Source organism: Pimephales promelas, chromosome 2, assembly GCF_988280905.1.
Source record: "Pimephales promelas chromosome 2, fPimPro1.hap1.1, whole genome shotgun sequence".
NCBI lineage: Eukaryota > Metazoa > Chordata > Actinopteri > Cypriniformes > Leuciscidae > Pimephales > Pimephales promelas.
Genome location: NC_142770.1, coordinates 47,224,568 through 47,246,844, shown reverse-complemented (window position 1 = coordinate 47,246,844; position 22,277 = coordinate 47,224,568). Strand labels below are relative to the sequence as shown.

General features: G+C 42.8%; 1 protein-coding gene and 2 pseudogenes across 1 annotated transcript; all 3 read right to left on the bottom strand.

The window, feature by feature from the left end:
• Window positions 1–1,362: 1,362 nt before the first annotated feature.
• LOC120487555 (uncharacterized) lies at window positions 1,363–5,264 on the bottom strand. The gene is made up of 11 exons (XM_089120303.1): window positions 5,237–5,264; window positions 5,105–5,139; window positions 4,896–5,054; window positions 4,687–4,731; window positions 4,437–4,529; window positions 4,263–4,340; window positions 4,029–4,117; window positions 3,854–3,940; window positions 3,113–3,271; window positions 2,961–3,021; window positions 1,363–1,404 (listed from the first exon to the last, which is right to left on the bottom strand). The coding sequence occupies exons 1-11, from the start codon at window positions 5,262–5,264 to the stop codon at window positions 1,363–1,365; spliced, it is 876 nt and encodes a 291-aa protein (XP_088976429.1).
• A 5,078-nt stretch (window positions 5,265–10,342) lies between these two features.
• On the bottom strand, window positions 10,343–11,515 carry LOC148997654 (18S ribosomal RNA; annotated as a pseudogene).
• A 125-nt stretch (window positions 11,516–11,640) lies between these two features.
• On the bottom strand, window positions 11,641–21,970 carry LOC148997653 (uncharacterized; annotated as a pseudogene).
• Window positions 21,971–22,277: the final 307 nt, after the last annotated feature.

Here is a 22,277-nt window from a genome sequence, read left to right as displayed (position 1 = left end):
TCATGACACACACGAGACGGGACAGAAGATCCAATTGCAGCAGTTTATTAATATAATGTCATGGATGAATATACTCATTCTCTGGCTCCTTCATCTTGTTTTTATGTTGTGGTGTGAATGCACATGTTTAGTGGGGGTGAGAGTGTTGTGTCATTACCTGATCCACTCCAGCTGATCATTATTATCACCAGTTGCAGCCCATTTCCTCACCTTATAAATACTCAAAGGGTTTTTGTCCTCTTTGTCAGGTCTCCTGTGTCAGTCTTCCAGTCCTATCTTCCCGCTCGTCTGGTGTTCGTGTTTCCGTGGATTATCGTTGGTGTTGGATTATTGTTGTCTTTGTGTGGATTCCGTCGTCATCATCTCATCTCTTCCTGTTGTCACCAGCGAAGTCCCTGCGCCATCCTCCACGCCCGTCATTGTTCATTTCAATAAACTGGTTAACTCGCGCTTGCTTTCTGATCCATTATTCACTGGTATGACATACAAGGGTAATCCAAATCGTAGTCAAAATCCATGAAATAAAAAACAGAAACCAACTAGAAACCCGACCAAGGAATGGCGATATCTAACAACGACTCCGTACACGTACTAACACAGACAGGGAATATATACACAGATCTAACAAGACTAACACAGAACAGCTGGGAACAATGATTACGGGGAACAGCTGAGTGCAATCAACTGATGAGTGACAGTGACAGACAGAATGCTGGGAAATGAAGTCAATAGTGAAGGACACCGTGATAACGAGGACCTCTAGTGACAAACAAGGGAACACAACCAGACACTATGACAAGAATAGTATCTGTAAAGCCAAAAAGACTGAATCAGTTGTCTGGGTGTGTGAAATAATGAACGAACGCACAGATGCATAGCCTACTGTTACAGACGAAATAGATTATAATGTTTTTACTATAAACTAGACATCAAATAAGCTTTAGTTAGACAGTTTCTGCTCATATGTTAAATATATAGTTTGTTTTGTCAATTGTTATAGAGTCAATTGTTAATATGTATAGTATTTTTATCTGCCGGGATGATAGAATTGATGTCATTACGTGATGACGTAAAAGAACTGGTGAATCGTTTTTTTGAACTGGTTCATTAAAAAGAACTGGTTCCCGGAAAAGAACCGGAGAGAGGGGGTAAAATCTTTGCGTGGCAGGGGGAGCTGCCACTCGACCGGCCACGGATATGTGCGCCTGCCACTGAATTATATAGCACCTGCCACTCGACCAGTCACAGATATATGCGACTGCCACTCCAACTTACACAATATGTAGAAAGGAAGGCAGCGAGAGCCAGAACGGAACGCACAATAGGTCAATATTCACCATTAACCAAACGCTTTTCGTCTTCCTAGCCATAAGATCTCTCACTGTTTACACTTATCAGACACTCCTAATGGTACACAAGAGCACACATTCAGTGCAATACAGATCTTTTTTACACATTTATCATCTGATCTTATTTTTTATTTGCTAAACCCGTATTGGAGGGCGCTCGTGGCTAGTTATATATTATACAAACTGCTTTTTACAGAATGCCACAGTCATGGTGAGCAAATTCAATATTTAAAAATCACATCGTTTCATGAAATATTGTTTAAAAACATTAAGTACTCATTTGGTGAAACATTTATAAAGCTTTATAAACGATTTCTTTAAATATTTGTGTCACTCAGAAGAATTGAAAAAGCATTTGTGATCATTATTTGTTTTCATTTATTGCTTACAGGGCTCAAGTGCATTTGGCAAAGAAAAAAACTCTAGCAAAAATATGATTGAAAGGTACGTATATATAAAATACACTGCTTTACCATTAATGGGAGGCTACTAAAATTTTCTGTGACATGTATTTTATTCGATAATTTTAAAGTTAAAAAACAGTTATTAAATTAACCCTTACATTTTGACACTGAAGCAAACTCAAACGGCTTACTCTATTAAATAAGTAACTAATAATTAACAAACATGACAAAGGTAACAAGGAAGGGGGACAGAGAAAAAGTCCTAGTACAATGTGTGTGGCACAGCAACATGAGGCATTCCTTTGTCCTCAAAACCAGTCTGGATCAAAATCTTTGGATATTCTGTAAAAATGATAAGAGTTTAATAAAGTAAGGGTTTATAAAACACATAGAATTGACAATGCTATAAAGCAAATACTAAAATCAGGAAAAAGGGTACAAAAAATGCCTTTATGCTACATTTACGCCAAATGTCCCTTTGTTTGCAGAACCTTTTCTGTCTTTTTTTTAGGATTAATAGGGTTACCTTTGAAAGACCAAGAAAGGAAAGAGAGGATGTCCATTTAAAATGCATTTAATTTGATTTACGAATGACCCATGAAGTGAGTCATAGGAGAACAAAATTATAAAATTTTCCTCAGGAGTTACTACTTCCAAAATGTAGGATGTATTGATTAACTCTTTCATGTCTATCTTTGTGACTTGTTGAGTTCTATCAATGATCCCCTCTGTCTGTTGGCAAAAGGCATTGCATTCAACATTGTTACAGTATATTTGTTATTTCTGAAGTGTACATTATTTCCAAATGTTAGTAAATAATTGTTTATATTTGTTGTTTTTCCTCCAAAGGTTACTTGATTGGTTGTTTATTATACAATTGTTTTACCTGTTGTTCATCAAAAAAAGAAATCCGTTCATTAAGTTTTGTCTTCAGCTTAGGGGCAAATGTTGGATGTTTATGCAAAAACATCCTGTTTGATCTTATTGTGTCACTTGTCAAGCCACTCTGTAGTTCCTACAATGTGAAGAAATGGTTAATTCATTTCAAACAGTAAGGAAATAACTGTATAGGGGTTCATATAGTATCTCTTTGAAACAAGTGAAACAACCATACATTATTTTTTAATTGTCACAAAGCTTCACCTTACAAAAAAGGCAAGTCACATTTATTCAGTTATTGGTGTGAAGAAGTATTTATGTTGTTTACCATTATGTCCTGTTCTGTCACTACGTTTACCACCAATCCCTGCTTCAACGTGGATAGAGTTCTGTAAAAAGAAATGGGATGGTTAGAAAAATAATAAATAAATTGATTTTAATGCAGTGAGTGAACTTTGTTTAGAAATGTCAACTGCATACTTCTCATAAGGATATGCCTTTTCAATGTCACATCCACAGCTGAATGCCATGTCCTTTGTGACCGTTGCTTGATTTATGCCAGCACAGTCATAATGCAGCCACTCATTGCAAATGTCACACTGAATCCATTGCAGTGTCTTCACATCTGGATGCATGGTTCTGCAGAAGAAACAATATGCACATTTACATAACTATTCAATCTATATAGTTTAACATGGTAAACGCAGTATGGTGACTTACTTATTCCGGATTTTTTGAAAAACGCAAACACCAATCTCCTGGGCCAAACATCTGTTTTCAGCCTCAGAAGTTGTCATATTTGGTGTGAAGTCCAAAGAACAGAAGAGGTGTAAACTAGCTTATAATTTTAAGCAAAATAGTAATTATAAAATGTATTTTATTATTTACAAAAGGACACTAAACAGACCATACATGCATCCATTTTATAGAAAAAGAAGCATGATTTAATTTAGAAATTTAAACTCTGCTTTACCTCAATTTGTATATTTTCAACCAAACATGAAGCATGGTAAACTCTTAGGTGAATCAACTGTTCAGTGTGGAGCAACTCAGATGACATGTTGAGACCTTTTGCATCCATCTCTGCAGTCTATGAAAATATAAAGCGCTTTGTATAATGTAGTGAACTAGTAAACACATTTTGATTGAAGACTCTTTGTATTTATTATATAAACGTTAATTCATGTACACATTTGCGGAAATAAATCTCCATCTACTCACTGTGCAAACAAAAACACCACAGTTGCTTCCATCATTTTCTCTGGACTTGCACACACTTCCAGGGAGTCTAGATTTCTAAACGCATCTCTAGGAAATAGAATTAAAGTAAAGTAGGCGACCAAGTCATTAAATATTTTTAAATGTACACAATTATTAAATAGATTATGGATCGTACTTCAGAATGTCCATGTTTGTTGCTGAAATGTTAATGTGGTGCTGTGTGTTGTCATAAATTCTAATTTTTTTGGCTGTCTTGTCAAAGACCTGTAGAAGAAATAAAAAAAGGGTCAAATTTACAATGCTTACGGATGATAAATTTACTTATTTACAAAATTTTAACTTCACTGTACAGTCTCTTTATTATCAAATTTCTACATCATGTGATTAACACTCCTCGATTTGAACTAACCCAAAGAATGAAGTGGCATCCTCTCTCTGGTGTCTGGCCACCAACAATTCTTGGAAACCGAATTTTCTGTGCATCATACTGTAATGAAAGAAATAGGAAACACATACTGTGCCATTACATGTATAAACATGCAGGAGAGCTTAATATATATTTATTTTGCAAATTGTACAGTACCTCAAGAATTTTCAAATGAGAATCTGAAACTGTTTTTGAAGCAAGCCAGTCTCTATGCCACAAAATGAATGTGTCAGTCGTCAAGGCTATACACTAAAGAGAGAACAAAATTACATGTATATTGTATAAAGGAAGTGCGCTACATCTGTCACATAACCTGTATGTTGAATAAATCGCACAATAGGAATACTTAATTACGTTTCTGAATAGTAGTGTGAAAAAAAGTTTATGTTCTCAAGTGATTACTTACATTCTGGGTCTCTGCTGCAATTTGTGCAACCCTACAATTTACTGCCTTTAAAGCGCAATACGAAAATAAATTTGAGGAAAATTATGATGTGAGTTTCAATATCTACTGTACATGTCTTAAAAGTTAAACATTACATTTTAGATAAGAAGTTCACTAAAAATATTATCAAGAATATTAAACAAATATTTGTCAAAATAATTGGTACTCACATTATCAGTTAGCCATGGCATCAAAATACCGGTGTCTTTCAAGAGATCAGGTGGGCAAACGCTTTTCAGGTCACGTAGTTCCAATGAGGTGTAGTGAGAGATTTTTGCGATGACAGTGGAGTCTCTCTTCTCGACAGAATAGAGATGTGAGATTTTGTCCTAATGTTGAAAAGTTGTGTTAATATTTTTATTTCCCTGTTATGGTATACAACACCATGGGTGCAGCCCATATGCAACACTCCACCTGTGTAACAATAACAGAAAGGTTATTGAGCATATGTTTTCTGCAAAATTATGGGTATTAAAACAAGAAAATACGACATGGAATGACAATATCATACCTCCAGCTTTCTTCAGCTTCACGAACATTTTGGGGTAAATCTCAACAGGGTCTTCTTTCCCCGCTGATTCTGCCAAGCCCGTTCCCTTGGCTGTGGTTTCGCTAGATAGCAGGTAGGGACAGTGGGAATCTCGTTCATCCATTCATGCGCGTCACTAATTAGATGACGAGGCATTTGGCTAGCGACACGGCGAGACGCCATTGAGCATGTATCGTCGCCTGGTACGATACAAGGGGTCTCACCTTTCCGGATTGTTAAGGATGCCCGTCACCCATACTACCTGCACGCTGGTAATTCGGTCGAACGACCAGCGCACTTGACGACAAAACCGGCTAACTTTGGAAGGTAGTATACTCACGTCACCCAGTAGACATGAAGGCCAATCATGCTGCGAATTAGTGTCACTAGTGCATCCGCATTGTTCCAGTGGGCAGCATTATGTTTAATCATATCGAGTCCCGTTTCCGTCCCTATCCTGCCAACCGGCACCGGCCCTGTCCGCAACCGTTGCTCCCCCTCTCCCGCATCTGCACCAGCACCTGTAACAGAACACAAAGAGAGAGATAATTAGTGAGGGTCTCCCCACCCCCCCCCCCCCACCCCCCACCCCCCCCCATTCATTGGCGTTGGGTCCTGTGTCTTTGCCCTCAGGCTGGGTCCTTTCGAGACATTACGCTTGCTACTACTATGGCACCCCTTTGGCAACCGGGCTTGTCCGCTCCCGTCAGTATCGAGGCTGTCATCGTTCAACCGCCCTTGAGTGCTCGAGGTCAGAACCGCAGCCCCCTTCTGTACAATGGGCTCCTCATACCCATCGCCTTCACAGGAGCCGCGACCCCAACACCCCGAGCACTCGCCTTCTGCTTGTCTATAGGGGGCCGAGCCGGTAGTCAGAGATGCAACCTCCTCTCACCGACCCCACGAGGATCCACACCAGCCCCCCATTTCTGTCCATACCGTTATTCTGTACACTGCCGTGTGACAAAACCTATTCAGGCATGTTGACACTGTTAACCCTTCACGGGACCAGCTTGGCACATTACCCCATTCAGGCCTGTACATCACAGCAGGCATGCACAACGTGAATCACGCCCTCGATACCTACTTCCTTCGGGTGGAGGAGAACCTCCGCAGAATTTCCAACGAGTAGAGGAGGCACCTCCGGCTCATCAACTTCGCAAAGGATTTCATCCTCCGCTTCCCCATGCCTATGGTTTCAAGCAGTTTGGTATTGCCTTTGTGCCATAGGCCTCTCACGCCCAAGGGGAACCCGAAGATCTGTACATGCTTAACACCCAATTTCGATGCGATCACATTCTTATAGGGCCCGTAATAGTCCTCTTTTTGCAGCCCTGCCACCGTGAGAGTGTCAGGAGCCAACTCATATCGGACCATTACGTCAATGACCAGGGCGCAATCCCCACGGATGAGTACCAGGTCAAGTCGTCTCACAACCACGTTACAGGTTCTGAACTCCCATTCCTGGCGTGCCTCCCACCCGAGGGACTCCGCCTCAGCCCCGAGGAGACGGCACAACTTGTGGTGCCGGGCAATCCTGGCCACGCTCATGGTCGGGCATTGCCCTAGTATGTGTGAACATGACTCCAACCTATGTGGACATCTCCTGCAAGTTGCCTCAGTCTTGCTTCTACCCCGACACCGAAACTCTCGAGTGGGATACACCCCGGCACGTAGCTGAAGAGCCGTAATGTACTGCCTTTCGGTCATACATGCGGGCTTCCTCAGCCACGAGTTGCTGGCAACCGCTTCCCTAAAGCCGAGTATACCCACTCCTTGGGTAGGGAGACCTGCCCACTTCAGGAATTCGTCACGTCTCCAATCGAATGGAGAAACACACGTGTGGGTCAGCAGGCCGGTGGCGTCTCCTCTATCGTTCAATACTTCCTCACTAGCCAGTGGGAAGTTCTCATTAGTGCCACCGGCCCTCATCCACGCCCTTTCGAACTTGGACCGCATGTATGGAGTCAGCATCAATGCCCTGGTAACCGGATCTACAGAGCAAGAAAGGCGGTGAAGCCTTCTTGCTTGCATGGACGGAATGTGCCGAGTGAGCTTGCAAATCCCCAGGCCACCATCCCGGTTTTTCGCTTACAATAGCCCATCAGTGGTGGACGGAGCAAGGTGCAACCACTCCTTGACCGCCCCCCTGATTATTCCGTCCGCGGCTCGCAGCACATTATCACCAACCTCCCCCAGGTCGGCTTGATAGTAAAGGCGAGGAAGGGCATACTGGTTAAGGAGAACCACCCTCTATTATCACCAACCTCCCCCAGGTCGGCTTGATAGTAAAGGCGAGGAAGGGCATACTGGTTAAGGAGAACCACCCTCTGCGAGGGTTTAAGGAGGGATTTCCCGATGCTCTTGACCCATCCCTTCAGAGCACCTGTCAACTCAGGCTCAACCACCCCTCCCCAGGGGTTAACCTTCACGCCCAGGTACTTAACAGCCTCGCTGATACTGGTTTGTAAGATCGCCTCCCCCCCCCCAGTACCCATGGAGGGAAGTCGTTGACTGTAAATGATCCAGCACCAGGTTTCACGTAGAAACTTTTGCATTTTCTTGGTTGAGTCCTGAGCCCGGTACTCTGGCAGAACGGGTCGAGCAGATGTAAATTGTACGCCATATCCTTCCAAGATCCTCCTACCAGCACAAGGTCATCAGCAAATGCAAGGCACACTACTGTTTGACCCCCTTCCATAATGTAGCCACGGCCATTGCGTTCAAGGCCTTGGATCAGTGGATCCAAGGCAAGGTTGAAAAGCAAGGGGGATAATGGGTCCCCCTGCTTCACACCAACCCTCACTTTGATGTGGGGGGTATTCCTACCCCCGACCTCGACACAGGTAGAACTGTCCGTGTAGATCTGCTGGATCAGACCTACCATGTGGGGATCCACTTTGATTTGCCCAAGAGCCGACAGGATGTGCTCATGGGAAACGGAGTCGAACGCCTGTGCAAAGTCGATAAATACCACTGCGAGTGGGTTGCGCTCTTCTTTGCAGTGTCGGATGAGGCCTCGCTGCACCTCGATGTTCTCCGCACACCCGGGGGTAGCACGAAAGCCCCTTTGTCTAGGGTGAACTGGGCAAGATTCAGTTAGCCGCTTTGTTAACACCCTAGTGAAGAGCCTCAAGATCATAGACCCGATGGTGATGGGCCTCCAGTTGCCCACCTCCATCACCGCCCCTGGGTCAGATGTCTTGGGAATAAGTACCGTTCGACTTTTCTTCAGGCGGGAAGGAACCACTCCCGTAATCCACCACATGTTGAACAGCTCAGTGAGGGTCTCGCACCCGGGGTCCCAATTGAGAATATCCCGCTTCCCAATCCCATCTGGGCCCGGTGCGGAATCGCTCGAGGCCGGCCGGAGGCTAGACTGGATCTCACCCTGGGAGAGTGGCCCCATGAGAGGAGTGTTATCAGCACACTCCTCCGCCCTGAATTGACTTTGCCTGGAAGAAGTTGTGAATAACTTCAGCTGAAATGGGACACCGTGTGTCCTGTCTTCCATCAAGAATTTCAGCTGCTAGGCGGGCCGGGTCATGTTTGAATCGGTATTGGGTCTTGTGGTAGGCGCGTTTATGGGCAAGATATCTTTCACAGCACCTATTCCGAGGGCGAGCTCGCTTGTTACCTGAGGACGGCGGTCCTCTGGGACCACTCTCCCCTCCATGGACGCATCCTTGGAGTATCCGTTGCGTTGCCGCTTCCACCAGTTCGGGTACCTGGTCGCAGCCTTCCAGCCAGGCTGTAAGCGCTTGAATGAGTCCCGTGTCGTCGCCCTCCCCCTCGCTCACCATTTTATGGGCCACCTCTCTGAGGAGAATCAGGAGGCCACCCTCTGGCAAGTTGGGTTGAATGGGAGGGACCGACGCACTCGCAGAAGGCTCAGACGTATCCTCACTCTCCCTCGCAGCTCGAGATTTGCGCTGTCGTTTGGCGGGATGACCCTCTGCGGAGGAGTCCAAAGTGCTGAGAGTCTTAATCTCCGCCTCAGTCTGCTGAGGAGCAGAACTTCCCCTTTTCCTGCTCAATTCAATCCTCTTTCTGTTCCTAACCTCTGGGTGGACGTGCAGTTCGTGAATACTCCGCGCTCGTACCGACCCAAACGTAGCCTCACACCCCTCACACTTCACCGCATTTAGACCTTCACTCCACCGCATTTAGGGATGTGACAAGCTATTTTATGGGCCGCTTCCGAGGTTTTTCCGCACGTTCTGCAGCTGTATCTAACAAGCGCCTTTCCATGCTGGATCGCGAAATGTTTCCTGATCCATGCAAGGGCGCCAGCCGACACGCCACACAGGGCACACGTGAAGTCCCGCAGCGGAAGTAAAACCACCACTCCAGTAACCCCAGCCTGCGCCCCGCTAGAGGTAGGGTAGCTCAATCCCGTTTCTTTGGGAGGTGCCAGTTTGCACTGGACCTGAGGCTTCTTCAATTTGACTCTTCGCTCTGAGGTTTGCTGCATTGTTCCCTGTCAGGGTATTGCCTCCAACCCGTCCCTCCGGGAGACGAGTCAATACCACTGAACAATTCTTAACGATAGCCATATCAAGGGTCGATTTGCCAGATGAGCCACCACCACCGTCATGATCCCTGGCTCTGGGACCATGAGGGGACCTTGCCATACTGTGGTCACCCGATCCAGAGGCTTCCACAGGGTAGCTTTTTATACAGGGCGCCCTACCATCCTGTTTCTTGACGCGATTATTCGGCATCGCATCATCATCTGGAGCTGATACGCAGTGCGGGAAGGATCAAGATGTCCCTTGTGGCCAATGGCCGGACATCGGCCTTTCCTGACGCATCGTCAACCAATCTGCCAGGACACCCTAACAGCCATATACCGAGGGAGGGGTGCTCTCCCTGGTTCCCGTACACTAGAGGTGTCTGCATAGCGCGGTTACCCGGCAAGGTGCTGTTATAATCCTCTCACTATGCAGACAAGGGGTCTAGTGAGGCCAACGAGCTTAGAATAAAGCCTCGTCTTATATCGTAGTGCAGACAGGGAAGAGCAAGACCACCTCTCGTGGTCATCAACCAGGTAGGGGCCTCCCCAGGCACTCAATGTCTCCAATCAATCAGGGATCCCCAGCAGGGGTTGCCATTGGCATGAAGTAACCGTCAAATCTTTGAGTTTCACTTGTGCAGTCCCTCCCTAATCCGGCGGCGGGTCATGGGAATAACGCCGCCGGATCGCGGGTCGGCATCATTTACGGTCGGAACTACGACGGTATCTGATCGTCTTCGAACCTCCGACTTTCGTTCTTGATTAATGAAAACATTCTTGGCAAATGCTTTCACTCTCGTCCGTCTTGCGCCGGTCCAAGAATTTCACCTCTAGCGGCGCAATACGAATGCCCCCGGCCGTCCCTCTCAATCATGGCCCCGGGTTCCAGAAACCCACAAAATAGAACCGGAGTCCTATTCCATTATTCCTAGCTGCAGTATTCAGCGGCGACGGGCGGCCTGCTTTGAACACTCTAATTTTTTTAAAGTAAACGCTTCGGGCCCCGAGGACCGGACACCCAGTTAAGGGCATCCGGGGGGCGCCGTGAGGCAGGGGTCCGGGACAGGCGGTGGCTCGCCTCGCGGCGGACCGCCGGCCCGCTCCCGAGATCCAACTACGAGCTTTTTAACTGCAGCAACTTTAGTATACGCTATTGGAGCTGGAATTACCGCGGCTGCTGGCACCAGACTTGCCCTCCAATGGGTCCTCGCCCATGGGTTTAGGATACGCTCATTCCAATTACAGGGCCTCGAAAGAGACCTGTATTGTTATTTTTCGTCACTACCTCTCCGTGTCGGAAATGGGTAATTTGCGCGCCTGCTGCCTTCCTTGGATGTGGTAGCCGTTTCTCAGGCTCCCTCTCCGGAATCGAACCCTGATTCCCCGTTACCCGTGGTCACCATGGTAGGCGCCGAATGTACCATCGAAAGTTGATAGGGCAGACATTCGAATGAGTCGTCGCCGCCGCGGAGGGCGCGCGATCGGCCCGAGGTTATCTAGAGTCACCAAAGCGGCCGGAGCCGCACCCGGATGGGTTTTGGATCTGATAAATGCACGCGTCCCCGACCCCCCGAGGGGAGCCGGGTCGGCGCTCGTTTGCATGTATTAGCTCTGGAATTGCCACAGTTATCCAAGTAGCGGGTGGAGCGATCAAAGGAACCATAACTGATTTAATGAGCCATTCGCAGTTGTTATTGTTGTTGTTGTTGTTGCTATTTGTGTGTAATCAAAGCATTTACAAAATGCACCCACGAGTACACACGGGAGAGTGAAATGATAAAACGGAGTAAAAAAACCCACAGAGTGAGGTCAAAAGGCAGCCATGGGTACATAGAGGAGAGGTGAAATGTCACAGGAAGGGTGAGAGGTGTTAGTTTTTCCAAATATCTACATGACACACGCAACACGTGAGAGAGAAATGTCAAGAGGTCACAGGGGCTCCAAGGCCGATTCGATGACCTCCCTTTCACGATAGAGGAACACGATGCCATCAATCACCAGTAAAGTGCTCGTGCTGAGCTTTATTCTGAAGCCGAACGCATGTCAACGGCCCAGAGTACGACTGAATTAAAGACTTTTTGCCACGTAACAGGGGTCAAGAGGTCACAGGGGGTCCAAATTGGCCCCTTGTCCGGGACACCGGGGTCGGAGTTGAGCCCCGAGGACTCGCTTGTTTAATTGCTGGTGCAATGTGCGTTGTCCCTTTATAAATGAAAAAAATAAAACAAAGAAGTTAGGCTTATCATACAGCTTTGCAGCTCTGCGCGTTCAAAGAAAGAAAGAAAAAAGAGAAAAAACACGCGGAAAGAGTACACCACACCGACGTCACACACAGAGAGATGGGAAGCGCAGGATGAGTGAAAAAAAAAAAAACCCCTCCGCCATAAGAAAAGACAGAAAAAGCGCGTTTCCAACGATCGTGCAGCACATGCGCTGCACGTGCGGCGGTCGAAAATTGTGCGGGCCGTTTTTGGCAAAAGCGGCGCACGCGTTCGCAGACTGACGGGTTGAGAGGGGGAACGAGAGGGGATCCACATTTTAATCCGAAAACGTTGCCTTGACAAGGGGGCCCGCAGCATATATGCTGCGCTGCGTTGAGGCGATATGAGGAAATATGAAAAAACGCCCACTCAATTTGCATTTATCGTAGACTGACGGCGAATCGAACGACGTGAAGGCGGGCGCGGGTTTTAGTCCCGGGTTTTAGTCTTGCTCCTTCCCCGAGCGGGAAGGAGCAAGATGTCCCTCAAGGTCAATGACTGGACACCAGTCTTCCCAGGCGTATCATCATCCAATCCATCAGGACACCCTAACAGCAATATACCAAGGTAGGGGTGCACTCCCTGGTTCCCGTACACCAGAAGTGTCTGCATAGTGCGGTTTTACCCGGCAAGGTGCTGTTACAGTAGGTGGACAACCAGAATGTCGTTTACCGCCGCGGTAAATCCACCGCGGCAAAAATAAACCAGCCGTATTTCAAAGTCGGTGGCGAAATGACCACCAGGTGGCGCAAAGGGACATTTAGCGAAAGCAAAACGTAATTATGTAAAAGTAGCCTACATTTTAAATAGAGTATAGCTTTAACTAGAATATAAACTTTTAGGCTATATGAGCACATTTTATTAATCAAAAGTTAAAATAGGCCTATCTCGCAGTCAGCGAAAATAAAGTGCTGCTTTCAATGACGCTATTGACGTGAGGAATGCGAAGACTGAAGAGCGCTTCTCTCGCGTGATCACACTGACTGCTGAACAACCGAACTTCTGGGCTTTTGTCAGTGAGAAAAGTCGTGGTCGAGTGGTAGAACTTTGGTACAATTATTTTGATTACACTGTTTCAAATCCCGCATAAACATGTATTAAAATTACCTTGCATTTCTATTTTACATTAAGGAACAAATCTCTTCCAACAAATTGACTGAATTTACATCTTCAAAAGCAGTTATGTTAAAAAAATTTCCATGTAGATTAAAAAACAACAAAAAACAAAAACATAACCAAGCTATAAGCAAGTTGCGATTTGCCGGTGGGGTATTTCCCCCTCCACAGTAATCAATGCTATAATTCGCCTAAATAGGCACTATCAAATATGTGTATGTATGTATATATATATATATATATATATATATATATATATATATATATTAATTATGCAACACGCACGTTTAAACAACAAATAGCCTAATAAAATCTGAACCAGCGCTTCTGCGCCTGTATTGAGACATAACATGCAGCGCGCGTTTCAGTTTCAGTGGCCTTAATATTGTTCGACAAACGGGGCGGTGCTCACTTGAATTTATTTTTCTCATCATAGCTATAATAAAATCATATTTTAAAACTGTAAGAGGTCTCTTTTTTCATGTAGCCTAAAGTAGCCCTGGCCTACATTCACAATAGGGATAACAACAAACCTTTTTCTTACTCTTAAGAGTGAACACATGGCTGTGTGGTAGAACACAGGCCTACGGTTCTACCATTACAAAGACATGGGTTCGAAGCTTGATCAAACATGGATTACTGTAGTTGTGTTTTATATTTAGGCTACTAATGCAGAAAAATCTGTTACACCATTTAGTTTTTTTGCTTATATTTATAAAATAAAATGACCATGAATTTCTATTTTACACTAAGGAACAAATCTCTTCCAGATTGACTGAATTACATCTTCAAAAGCAGTTATGCAAAAAATATAGAAAATAAAGCTTAATGGGGTTCCATGTAGAATTAAAAAAAAAACATCCCCCCTCCACAGTAATCAATGCTATAATTAGCCTAGACCATATCAAATATATATAGCCTATATATATTTATTTATTTTATGCAACACGCATGTTTAAACAACAAATAATAAAATCTGAACCAGCGCTTCTGCTCCTGTATTGAGAGATGTCAGTTTCAGTTTCAGTGGCCTTAATACATTGATTCACGGCTTTTTAAAATGTCACAAACTGTTTTGTGGTGGTTTTGAATGAAATATTGAAATATTTAAAGGGTTAGTTCACCCAAAAATGAAAATTCTGTCAGTATTTACTCACCCTCATGTTGTTCCAACCCCGTAAGACCTTCGTTCATCTTCGGAACACAAATTAAGATATTTAAGATATTAAGATCACTCCTGCATACTAGTCCATAGGCTTCTTGAGGTACTGGCTCTTGCTGTCCCTGAAAAGTCATTAAAGACATCGTTATAATAGTCCAAGTGACTACAGGGGCTCAATCTTAAGTTTATCAAACGACGAGAAAACTTTTGTGCGCAAAAAAACAACAAAAATAACGACTTTATTTCAACTATTCACTTCCTTCTCCATGAGCCTGTAGTCAGTTAGCGTAGTGTGATTGCGTAGAGCTACGTCACACGTAGGCTCACTATTGGCCGACGCTGGTCATGTGTGTGTAATGCGTGTGACGTACAATAACAGAAGCTTACGCTATTAAACTAGTAACCTGACTCGCGCAGAGGGAGAAATAAACCAATAGTTGAAATAAAGTCGTTATTTTTGTTGTTTTTTTTGCGCACAAAAGTGTTCTCGTCGTTTGATAAACTTAAGATTGAGCCACTGTAGTCACTTGGACTATTTTAACGATGTCTTTAATGACTTTTCGAGGACAGCAAGAGCCAGTCACTCAAGAAGCCTATGGACTGTATGCAGGAGCGATCTTAATATCTTAAATATCTTAATTTGTGTTCCGAAGATGAACGAAGGTCTTACGGGTTGGAACAACATGAGGGTGAGTAAATACTGACAGAATTTTCATTTTTGGGTGAACTAACCCTTTAAGTTTATTAATTGAGTATTTTTTGACACACCACGCCCAGTGTAGGCCTATTCTAAAATCAGGTTTTATTCTGGCATTAATTGTGTTCGACCAGGGTTCTCAAGTCTCACGCATTGGCCGTGAGACACACTCATTTCGACCGGTTCACACGCTCACACACCACACTGTGTATTTCTCACGCTGAAAAGGCAATGCCAACCAAGTTGTCCTGGCTGAAAGCTTTCTAACGTTGTATACGAGGCGCAGGCAAACAAAGTGAAGTTTCCTGCCGCCAGCGCGTATCTCCGCCAGATTGCGTTCGTTACTAGGCAACATATATGCGCGCTGCGTGCACCACTGATCTATACATGACATGTCATTCAGTAGCGCGAACACACGGAAATGGACGGAACATCCTCGGCCACCGTACGTTCGTTACTAGGTAACCAACAACATCGCGCGAACACATGTGTCGTGATGGAGAAGAAGGTAAGTTGGAAGAAGCTCGTCTAACATTTTTGGGCTAGAACATTTAATATGTAGCCCATCGTACATTATTATTGATGCAGTCAAAAACTCTACAACTACTTTGCAACCAGGCTCAGTTTGGCTATCTTACGTTATCTGAAACTAAGAGAAATGTTAGTGGGTATGGAAAGGAATGAAGATTTACTGATTTTATTTTAAATTATATTATACTGTAATATTAATAGTCTTTCTAGTTACATTAAGGAAGTATTACAGCAGATTGCTCTGGGTAATATTTAATCATTGTCATAATGTTGCATTTGTATTTTTCAAAGATGTCAGGAAAAAAGCAGAAAGATATTTTGTCATTTTGGGCACCAAAGTGTAAGCCCCCTAAAAAGGTTGCCAGATTAGAGGAGGAGACAGTGGAAGAGGTGGTGCACTCTAATCTGTCCATTTGTTCTCAATGTCCCACCACACAATAAATCATTCGTCTAGATAGAAGACGCATTCAAAAATCAAAATGCAATTTTTAAAGATTTGTTTGAAACTGTTTGGAGCAATTTGTTATATTTTTGGTTAGCTATATTTGTAATACTGCATTAAAGAGTATTTGATATGATGAATTGCTCTGTCATTTATCAGATTTACTAATTATTATAATTTTAATTTGTTCTGGTTAATTATGAACAATGGGTAAAATTGGGGGCGGGGATGGGTGGGGCGGGGCTTCATTATGGCTCCTCCCCTAACCGCGTGTGATCTCACTCCAAGCTTTTGCTCAAACCTGAGAACCCTGTGTTCGACAAACGCGGCGGTGCTCACTTGAATTTATTTTTCTCATAACAGCTAAAATAAAATCATCTTTTAAACTGTAAAAGGTGTACGTTTTTGTGTAAAACAATAGGTTAACGACAAAACGTTTTCCTGCTCATTTGAGCGAATACTCACTGGAGAAACATATGTTTGGGCGTTCCTCCGTAAGTGAACACATGGCCGAGTGGTAGAACTTACGGTTAGAACATGATAATGACATGGGTTCGAAGCCCGATTTAACATGGATAACTGTAGTTAAAGTTTATATTTAGGTATTTATGCAGAAAGATTTGTCTAGTTCTAAAACTGTTACACCATTCAGTTTTTTTTTTTTTGCTTGTATTTATAATTTTTTTTTATATATTTCCATTTTGCACTAAGGAAGGAACAAAATAGTATCCAACAGAATGACTTCTTTACATCTATAATAATACCAATCATTATTTCAAAAGCAGTTCCGTAAAAAAAAAAAAAAAAAAATATGAGGAGTTCTTTTCCAAAACGCTATAAATCCATTTCAATAGTTTTCAGGAAAACTACATTTTTTTACCTAGACCCACACATTTTGTGAATATTCAAATTAAATGTTTTATTGGATCAGTCTGAACATGTTGAACAATGATTATTAAATCAAACAACAATATTGTTAATGATAAATTAAAAAATAAATAAACTTATTTTTATTATTTCGTCTATGTTGAGTAGGCTATATGAAAAGTGAACCGAGTAAGATAGGATCAAAAGCTACCCAATATCGGAAAATATTTGGAGTGGGTCAGACATGATTTTGACCACCAATTAAGTTTTGTTTTGTAGAAAGCTTGTAAATTTCGTTTCGGATAAATTCTATCTTCATTTTAATAAATGTTTCATCAACAAATTGACTGGATTAACACATTAGAAGTAAATATCAGACAATATAATCAGGACACAGAGGCGCGCGTGTAAACTGGAGCGCGTCTCATACTGTATATGAACCGAAACACCGTGATGCTTGCCTCACAGACCTGAGAACTAGAAAGCTTTAAATGTCTACTTTTAAACAAAACAATTAAAAACGAAAATAAATTGGCAACTCTCTACATAAGTAGGCTAATTCGAAGTAGCCTATGCGTTTAGGCCTATGCGCGTTCACTGCGAAGATGGCGAGTCAGCATCATCAACTTTATCTTTGCTGCTGACACCGACAGAAAACACTAGTTTACTAGAGTTTAGAGCAGCATGTTTGCAACAATAACACAATCAAACAGAATGTAAGCCCTGTGTGTGTCCATGTGCAGTTGTGTGTGTGCGTCACACGTTAAATGTTTTAGAATGTAACACAACATTCAAATGCCAATTTGCGCCCTCCCCCACTTGAAAGCCCGTGTGGAAATTTTCCACACACCTGTCGTATATGTTTTCAATTGTTTTCAATGGGAGCGCCGCGTCTTTTTAAACGCCATGAGCGTAATCAAAGCAGCTCCTGAGATTAGGCTGGCGTGTTTAGTATGTCGTTTTTTCTTCGAACAATCCAAGAACAATATAGGCTATAGGCTAGGCTACAAATTTTATTTTTTGTAAAACTTTAAAACTGGCCTTTACTTTTCTTGACGATTCCTCGGTAGCTTTTGTTTGAAGGCATTCAGTTGCTCCAAAAACACTAACGTTAGAAACATAACTGCACTTTATCACAACGGATTAATAAACCGTACCCACGTGCTCCTAATCCGTGCTCTCAGATTTGTAAACCGTGCCCTCAGTTTTTGCAATCTGTACCCACAAATTCATAAACCGTGCCCACGCTTTCGCAATCCATACTCACGGGTTTGTAATCCGGACTCACGGATTTGTGGCTCGTCCTGTGTGCCGCATGATTCAACCAAGCCTCCTGTTTAGATGCGGGAATACGTTTGTTTAGTATTGGCTAGAAATGTTCTTATTCTTTGTTTATTCAGTTTGTTCTAGAGGGTTTATAAGAGTTTATAGGATGGGGATGGGGGTGGGACCTAGCCGTCTTTCTACTATAATATCACAATTTGAAAGTGTACTAATCAGGACAGTTGTTTGCTCTATTTTTTTTCTGATATGCCAATACAAAACGATCTGATTACAAGAGAAGAAAGGAGGGGTGTAACCTTAGCTACCTGGAATGTGCGTGGACTTAACAACCCAATTAAAAGAGGTAAAATCTTTGCCCATCTTAAATCATTGGCACCAGATCTAATATTCTTACAAGAAACCCACTTGAAAAAAGACTCTCATTTCAGATTAAGGTGTAAATGGATCAATAATATATACCACTCATCATTTAATCTTAAAGCAAGAGGTACAGCAATTATGATAAGAAAAGGCATTCCCTTCATTCACAAAGATACAATATCTGATAAGGAAGGTCGATTTCTGATTGTAACTGGTGAAATATATTCTACACCTCTCACCCTGATGAACATATACGCTCCAAATATAGACAATCCATCATTTTTTCAGAAGGCAATGTCTCTTATACCAGATTTATCCCAGACGAATTTGATTATTGCAGGGGACTTCAATTGCGTATTAGATCCGTATTTAGACAGATCTTCCACTCGTAGAGCAGAGAGAAGTAATTCAAGTCTTTTTCTTAATACATTTATTAACAATACTAATCTGTCTGACATTTGGAGAATAGCTAACCCGACTGGTAGGGATTACTCCTTTTACTCCGCATCGCATAACTCTTACAGCAGGATAGATTATTTTCTTATAGATGCAAAACTAACACCTTATGCTGTAAATCCGAAATACCACTGTCACAGTCCTTCGTCTGCACCAGTCTGTCTCGTCATCTGCACTACACTTCCCCGGATCCTTTTGTTTCTACTCCTGGACTCACTCCCCAATCAGCCACCTGTTCCTCGTCCTGTCATCATCATTTTCACCTGTTTGCACCTCGTTTAGTTTGATTCCCCTGTGTATTTAGTTCCTTCTCATTCAGTCTGTCTTTGTCGGTCGATGTTGAATGTTACCTGGTGTACCCCGTCTTCCTGCCTGTACTTTTGTAATAAAACCTAATCTTCGTGTTCAAATGGACTTCTCCCGCTCCTTCTACCTGCACTCCTGCACTCCCACCACCACACCCCGTGACAACCACAACATTTTGATCTCAGATCACAGTCCCCTTACGTGTACTCTGAATATTCAAAACATCGCGAAACCACAGATGAACTGGAAGCTAAACCCTCTCTTATTAACCGAAACAGAGTTCTGTGATTATTTAAAATCGCAGATATCCCTTTATTTTGATACTAATGATAATTCAGAAACCACCCCTTCTGTTCTTTGGGAGGCATTCAAAGCATTTATTAGAGGCTCTAATTTCATTTGAAGCATCTAGAAGGAAACTGAACAAAGCTAGATTGCTCGAACTACAGTAGACATCCAAATTAACCTCCTAGATAAAGAAAATGCCAAAACCCCCTCCAGTGACTTGCACAAAAAGATATCTGCCTTAAAATATGAATATAACAAGATACTCTCGGCAAGGATTAGTAAGGCATTTTTTTATTCAAAACAAAAACATTTTGAGTTTAATGACAAGCCACATAGACTCTTAGCCCGGCAACTCAGAAAACAGGAAAATGATCGCACGATACATAAAATAAAATCTGATAAAGGTGAGATTCTGATTAATCCCAAGGACATTAATGATCGATTTCTCCAATTCTACAAAAATTTGTACACGTCCAAAAATAATACCGACCATATAGCTATGCAAGATTTTTTTAAAAAGTGCAATCTCCCCCAGCTGGATGAAAATGAGGCAGCTCAGCTCAATTCTGAAATTTCTGTTGATGTATATCCCACATATATCTCTGCCTATAGCAAAAACATTGTCACCTGTGGAAACTTTCATTTGCCATTTTTCTGTGTGTAGCTCTCTGTATTGTGCTTCTGCCTGAAGGCCATCAGGAACAGGTCCAACATAATGTTGCTTTTTTAAACCCTTACAAGGCAACTCAATGCTGCAAATATTGTGAACCTCTGATAACCTTCTTATTATCTGAGCAAGTGGAAATTCCGGCTTTCTTACAAACCTCTTTAGTTTATGGAGGTAATTCTCATACGGAAAGGCAGAGATAGAGTCCAAACAACCATGTAGCTGTACATCTGCAGATAAGTGGACCAAAGCATGCACATTATAAACAACTGCATCTCTGCCATACAGCTCCCCAAAGTGACTTACAAACATGGTGAGCAAAGTGTTTGCATAATTACTATACACCAAGCAGAGCTTTGGACTGACAAGGATGCAAATACCTGTATATAACAACATAAAGTTGTTGTATACATTACTGTCTACATATGGTGCCAGAACAACAGGGCCTGTATACAGGAGAAATTGTCTTAACTCAGTTGCTTTCCAACGATCTAGCTCTCTGAGGGATCTTGGTTTTCGTTGCAAACTCTGCTGGAATATAAGAACGCATCCGAGTTAGACTTTCTGAAATCCTGTCAACAAGACTAGAGGACAAACGAAACTTCAAAGGGCCCCTCATCCAAATATTTAACAGTCGACGCATTACACCTAAACATGCAAGGTGCATGTAATCTAGGGGGAACTGAGTTACCATACCAACATCTAAGTCAGAAAATCCATGTGGTCCTCTATGATGATGGCCCTCATCAGCCCTCTCTGAAAATGATGAGTCAGTCCGTAACATGTAATCATTAATGGGGTATGTCATTCGCTTGTTAATGTAAACACCTGGCTGGCAAGTGGCAACATTTATCACATCCATGGTATCCGTTGTGAGCCTTTGTGTTTTTTACAAATGCCCTAGCAGGTGTATCACACACCACAGAATCCAGTTTGATGAACACCTTTTTCCCTTTGAAATCAAATCCTCTCTGCAGCTGCTGTAGCTCATGAGTGAAGTCTTGCAAAAAATCATTGGCAGCATTTGGTTTTTTTACACCACAAAAAATGCCAATTACAGCAGGTTCCTTCATTGGAACACTTAAAAGAAGTCCTAAAATAGGCCACAACTGCATATTTGTGCTTTTAAAAAGTGGTAGCCCATCAATATTAATCTGCAGCCTAAATGTAAAGCCATCAGCAACACTGACAATCAGTTGAGTTAAGGTGTTATAAAGCGCTTTCAGGATACCTCTATAATGATAAAACCCACCACATTTTTCTTGGATTCTGTAGTCCATTTTGGTTTTGAGAATAGTCCTAGCATCTTTGGGCAGTTCTGGGTGGTACACCCTCAACAAACTAAGAAGAGCTGTGAGTGCTACTAAAGAAACACTGAACTGGATAGCCCAACTGGCCAAGCTGTCCAAAAGGCTCACATGCTCATTTAATTCTTCTGCATCAGACTCTGAAACAAGTTCTCCCTCTGCCCATTCTATGTCTGTGTGGCCATCTGAATTGTCAGAGTCACTAGAGTCACAGTCATCATCATCATCAGCCTCACTGGTGGTGTGAGAATCATTGTTGTCATCAGCCTCACTGGTAGCGCAACAGTTGTTGCTATCGTTGTCATCGGTGTTGTGACAGGTGTCTGCTTTGTTTGCTACTGTCTGCTCTGATGTTAACTGACAGTCTTCAGCAATTTCATGGAGTCGTTTTTCGAGTGAAAAACGGGCCCTTCGCCTGACTCCAGAGCTTGTTAATAGAGGTTGACTCCTTTTCATCTTGTCTCTAAATAAGATTTTTTGTGACAAAAAAAAAAAAAAAGAATGAACCATCACAGTGTACTGGCAGGGTTCCCCAAGTAAAATGTATGAATTTGTAAGACCTTTATAATACCACTTAGAAAATAATTTAATGCCAAATTCACAGTATGAAGGATTTAATGGAAAATCTGTATGGATTTGAAGCCCTAGATTTACCAAGTACTTAAATTTACTAAACATCTTATTATTCATTGTTAATACACAATAACATTGTTGTATTAAGGGCACCCACCCACCCTTCCATGGCCTCACAAAACACCTTTAG